The sequence below is a fragment of the Trachymyrmex septentrionalis genome, unplaced genomic scaffold, assembly GCF_001594115.1.
Source record: "Trachymyrmex septentrionalis isolate Tsep2-gDNA-1 unplaced genomic scaffold, Tsep1.0 scaffold87, whole genome shotgun sequence".
NCBI classification, from domain to species: domain Eukaryota; kingdom Metazoa; phylum Arthropoda; class Insecta; order Hymenoptera; family Formicidae; genus Trachymyrmex; species Trachymyrmex septentrionalis.
In genome coordinates, this window is record NW_017306059.1 from 1,003,213 (window position 1) to 1,008,128 (window position 4,916).

A 4,916-nucleotide genomic window follows, 5' to 3' on the forward strand; every position below is an offset into this window, starting at 1 on the left:
ATCCCACCGGTCTAGTAACGTTGTCAATTGAAAGCATAAGTGACAGAACGAGCTTATATAAGTAACGTCCTCTCACTGCCGATTACATCGCGCTTATAAATCCTCGGTGATCAACGATTCCGTGGCTGCCGACAGTGACGACGCGTCGGCGTCCTTCAGTCAATACTCGTTATCGAGTTTGATTATTTGTTGTGTTAAAATCGCATTGAAAAATACAACGAAGTGTTTCACGCATCATGAGCGGCAATACGAAGCGGACCATCTACGTAGGTACGTATAAATTAATAGAAGATATTAAACTAACGTATCTAAACATGCACGTAACATAACCCTCAGAATACCTTTAATCACACAAACTGAATAATTTTAGTAAACAATGATCAATTCAACCGGTATTTGCTTGCAGCAAATTTCTGACTCTACGATTCATTACACTTGAACTTAAATTTTATCTTTATATCAAACAACAATAAGTTAATAATTTTTATTAATTTTTTTATTTTATTCAAAAATTATAGATACTATAACTTGATAAGTTTGACTGTCATTGGATAATTAAACTCGTTGACTCTTTTTATTCCATCTGGTGTCTTTTTATTATTTTAATTTATTAATATATAAGTTATTAGTTTCTCTAAGATGATGTTTACTGAGTTACTGTAACTGATGATTACTAAGTTAAAAGTTCCATGATTTATTTTTATTAATCTATATGATTTATTTTTATTAACCTCTGTGAATAAATTATTATTGTTATTTATCTTTTAGTCGGGTTTGCTCATCAAATTTGACCTTTCTTTATTATCTTTATTGTTCAGAATCAATTAAAGTTTAATCGAAATTGTCATTCATGTTTTACTCCATCCACAAAATATATAGATATTATAACAATGGGAAATATTGTGTAGCAAGTTATCATTCAAGTTCAAATTTTATTCTTATCTTTCAGGTGGTTTAGCTGAAGAAGTCGATGAAAAGGTGTTACATGCAGCATTTATACCTTTTGGAGAAATTGTCGATGTTCAAATACCATTAGATTACGAGTCGGAAAAGCACAGAGGATTTGCATTTATTGAATTTGAAACAGCAGAAGACGCAGCCGCTGCTATAGATAATATGGTATATTTGTGTAAAATGACATAAATAATATTGGTGAATTGTTTGATAACATTTGATCTCTCTCTCTCTCTCTCTCTCTCTCTCTCTCTCTCTCTCAAATTTTATAGACTCTGTTGTCGTAAATGATTTATTTTATAAATCGTTCACTATAATAAGCTCTTAAAAAATCCTAAAAATTACTGATAGTTCTTATAAAAAATGAATCACTTAAGGGATATAGAGAATATTAACATTCCTTTGATGTAAATCTAACTTTTTTTTCTTATCTAATCGTTAGGCACATGTAAAAACAATGTGACTTGTTGCTTATGTTTGCGATAATTTATCAAAATTAATCTACGTTGATTAACAGAATGACTCGGAATTGTTTGGTCGAACTATAAGAGTAAATATCGCTAAGCCACAAAAGATAAAAGAAGGTTCATCGAAACCAGTATGGGCAGACGACGCTTGGCTACAAGAACACGCGGGCGAGACATTGAAAAATGATGACAATACAAAGACAAATGATGTTGCGCAATCAAAGAAATCAAAACAGAATCCTCAGGTTTATTTTGACATAAGCATAGGAAAGCAAGAAGTGGGTAGAATTATCATGATGTTACGAGCAGATATTGTACCAAAGACTGCAGAGAACTTTCGGGCACTTTGTACGCATGAAAAGGGATATGGATATCAGGGTAGCACTTTACACAGGATCATTCCAGATTTTGTATCCTTAAATCACATTTTTTATTCTATATGAAAACGATATCTCAGATAATTTTATTTATCCTAATTTTTTTAATTTTAAGTAAAAATGTCCTTAACACAAATATTACAGATGTGCCAAGGAGGTGATTTTACGAACCACAATGGTACAGGTGGAAAATCAATCTATGGCAACAAGTTTGACGATGAGAATTTTGAATTGAAACATACGGGTCCGGGAACTCTATCAATGGCTAATTCTGGTCCAAATACGAATGGATCACAATTTTTCTTGTGTACAGCCAGAACAGACTGGCTAGATGGAAAACACGTTGTTTTTGGACATGTCCTCAGTGGAATAGATGTACTTAGAAAGATTGAAAAATGTGGAACAAAAACAGGCACGCCGACACAAAAAGTCGTCATAACTGCTTGTGGAGAATTAGTATAATTATTTCTGTATATATATAAAATTTTTGTAATAAATTAAAAAAAAACTTGTAAAAAATTAATTACTAAATTTTTAAGGCTCCTGAGTAGTCACCACAGCTATATTGAATCATGATATCAGAAGCGAGAAATAACACGTTAATTTTGGTTATGTGCCATTTATAATTGAAGACAATTTAGATAAAACAAAATGATGAGATCGTTTTAAAACAATTGTAAAAATGGATGAAAACTATCCTTTTTCCCAATAGTCAGTAAATAATTATAAAAACTTAAAAAATAATAAAAGACAAGGAAAAGTAAAAAGACTACACATGCGCATTAAGCAAAAGCACTTCACGTGCCTTTTATCATTTTTTACGATTATTTACTATCATTATTTACTGACTGTACGTACACAGGTTGCAGACACGTAACAGTATATTGATACATATATATATATACAGGATTAAAAATGTTATTTAAAAAATATATCCCATTATTTTCTTGTAATGTTAAAGTAAAATAGTAGATTAAAAAATTACATTATTTAATAAATATTAATTATAACAATCAGTATTAAAATTTAAAACTATAAGCTTTCTCTCTAGTTTATAACATGCTTTTCTTTATATTAATATTTTTATTTTTTTAACATAGATTTATGTTGTAATTAATAAACGCAAATTTTATTAAAAATTTTTACGTTTTATTTTAAACATTGTTTTTGAATATTGATAACATTAAATTATCAGTATGTTTTACTAGATTGTCAGTATTGACAATGACTATTGAAATGCAGTCTAAGATATAAAGTACAAACATTTACATATAAATATGTGTATATACATATATACTGATTTTGTGTGTGTGTGTGTGTGTGTGTGTGTGTGGTGTGCGCGCGCGCGTATACATACATAGATAAAATTTGTCTATATATATATATAATATATATTTGTGTATATAAAATTTATGTACTGAGCATTCTTTTTTTCTCTTTCTGCTATATGTCAACATGCAATATCATACAAAGATATTACACATATAGACAGAGATATTGAAGATATCAAACATATCTAAATCCATTATTGAAAGATCAAAGTCTACCGGACATGCGAATATGCGATATTGTACATTGCACAACGCTAAACGTATTTGTTTCACATCTCTCAACATGTTGCGTACAGCGATCAACCAAAGTGTTCGACAATTCAGTGCTTGTGCATCATCCTCGATAAAATGTCATCGACTGGAAGGAAAAGTCGCGATCGTAACAGCATCCACAGATGGGTAATGTGACTACTTCATATTTTTAACATTAATTTGAATGGTTACACAATATATCAACATTCATTTTAAAAAATCCTACTCTTTCTCGTTTGCTATTAATACGGAAATCGGCTAATAATTAGATTGGCTTGATTATTTCTGAACGCTACGATAAAGGTTATGTTTTGAATCTTTACAGAATAGGTTTTTCCATAGCAAGACGTTTAGCGCAGGAAGGCGCCAAAGTAATGATCAGTAGCCGTAAGGAAGCAAACGTGAAAAGAGCTGTAGAGGAACTCAAGTCTGAGGGTTTGCAAGTCGCTGGTACAGTCTGCCACGTAGGAAAGGCAGAAGAAAGGAAAAATCTATTTGAAAAAGTAAAGAACATGATAAATCATCATTTTCTTTGAGAGAAGTTTATTATATATTCATTTCTATAACTTTTCTAATTGTAGGTTGTATCATCTTATAAGTATAATTATTATCGATGTATTGAGAAGTTAGTTATAAAATTGTTTATAATAAATTTTTATATGTTTATATAATTTTTTATTATAAAAAATTACAGACCAAAACTGACTTTGGAGGCTTGGATATTTTGGTGTCTAATGCAGGTATTAATCCAACAGTTGGTCCAGTATTGGACACTGATGAAGAAATATGGGATAAGATTTTTGACGTCAATGTCAAGTGTACATACCTGCTAATGAAAGAATCTTTGCCGCTTCTCAAATGCAGCAAATCACCTTCTATTATCATTATATCTTCAGAAGCTGGATATCAACCTTTTGAAGTGAGTTTGTTTAAAAACACTTTGTCTTTAATTTTTATCTTCTCTATCTTAAATATTAACAGCATCAAGTATTAATAACATCGTCAATATTTTTTAGTTACTGGGCGTATATTCAATTAGCAAAACTGCTTTATTAGGTTTGATTAAAGCTACTACAAGTGAGCTTGCAAATGAGGGAATCCGTGTAAACGGTATCGCGCCAGGAGTGATAAAAACTAGAATGTCACAAATGGTATTTTTCTATAACTCTTTCCAAGTCATGCACTCTCATCAAAACTATATCAAAGAGATATCTCGTACACAAATTATGTTTTCAGCTTTATGAGTCAGAAGAAAGTCACGAATTGGTCAAAATGAATACTAGCATGAGAAGACTCGGAATGCCTGACGAGATTGCAGCCACAGCTGCATTTCTAGTAAGCGATGATGCTTCTTATATCACTGGCGAAACTATAATAGTATCTGGTGGAACAAAGTCAAGGCTCTAAATCATTTTGTAATAACATACGTGTTTTATATTACTCTTCAATTTATATTTTTGCACCGACGCTGGGATTCTTTTTTACTGGGGAATTATTTTTTTTAAATTGTATGTATATATATATATATATATATA

At 30.7% G+C, this 4,916-nt stretch overlaps 2 protein-coding genes across 2 annotated transcripts; both read left to right on the forward strand.

Annotated features, from left to right (window-relative positions):
• Nucleotides 1-12: 12 nt before the first annotated feature.
• Nucleotides 13-2,275, forward strand: LOC108755267 (peptidyl-prolyl cis-trans isomerase E-like). The gene is made up of 4 exons (XM_018498179.1): nucleotides 13-270; nucleotides 950-1,119; nucleotides 1,472-1,831; nucleotides 1,943-2,275. Exons 1-4 carry the CDS (start codon nucleotides 237-239, stop codon nucleotides 2,258-2,260), a joined length of 882 nt encoding a protein of 293 aa, XP_018353681.1. The 5' UTR covers nucleotides 13-236; the 3' UTR covers nucleotides 2,261-2,275.
• Nucleotides 2,276-3,288: 1,013 nt separating this feature from the next.
• Nucleotides 3,289-4,867, forward strand: LOC108755320 (dehydrogenase/reductase SDR family member 4). Its single transcript, XM_018498245.1, has 5 exons — nucleotides 3,289-3,528; nucleotides 3,707-3,884; nucleotides 4,076-4,300; nucleotides 4,398-4,532; nucleotides 4,618-4,867. The coding sequence occupies exons 1-5, from the start codon at nucleotides 3,359-3,361 to the stop codon at nucleotides 4,786-4,788; spliced, it is 879 nt and encodes a 292-aa protein (XP_018353747.1). The 5' UTR covers nucleotides 3,289-3,358; the 3' UTR covers nucleotides 4,789-4,867.
• The last annotated feature ends 49 nt before the right edge of the window (nucleotides 4,868-4,916 follow it).

Excerpts from the sequence above, each read along its gene's own strand:
- LOC108755320 (XM_018498245.1), top strand. The coding sequence starts at position 3,359 with ATGCGATATTGTACATTGCACAACGCTAAACGTATTTGTTTCACATCT. Across the intron at positions 3,885-4,075 it reads GGAAAAATCTATTTGAAAAA|ACCAAAACTGACTTTGGAGG; the intron begins GTAAAGAACATG and ends AAAAAATTACAG. Across the intron at positions 4,533-4,617 it reads AAACTAGAATGTCACAAATG|CTTTATGAGTCAGAAGAAAG; the intron begins GTATTTTTCTAT and ends TTATGTTTTCAG.
- LOC108755267 (XM_018498179.1), top strand. The coding sequence starts at position 237 with ATGAGCGGCAATACGAAGCGGACCATCTACGTAG. Across the intron at positions 1,120-1,471 it reads CCGCTGCTATAGATAATATG|AATGACTCGGAATTGTTTGG; the intron begins GTATATTTGTGT and ends GTTGATTAACAG. Across the intron at positions 1,832-1,942 it reads ACAGGATCATTCCAGATTTT|ATGTGCCAAGGAGGTGATTT; the intron begins GTATCCTTAAAT and ends CAAATATTACAG.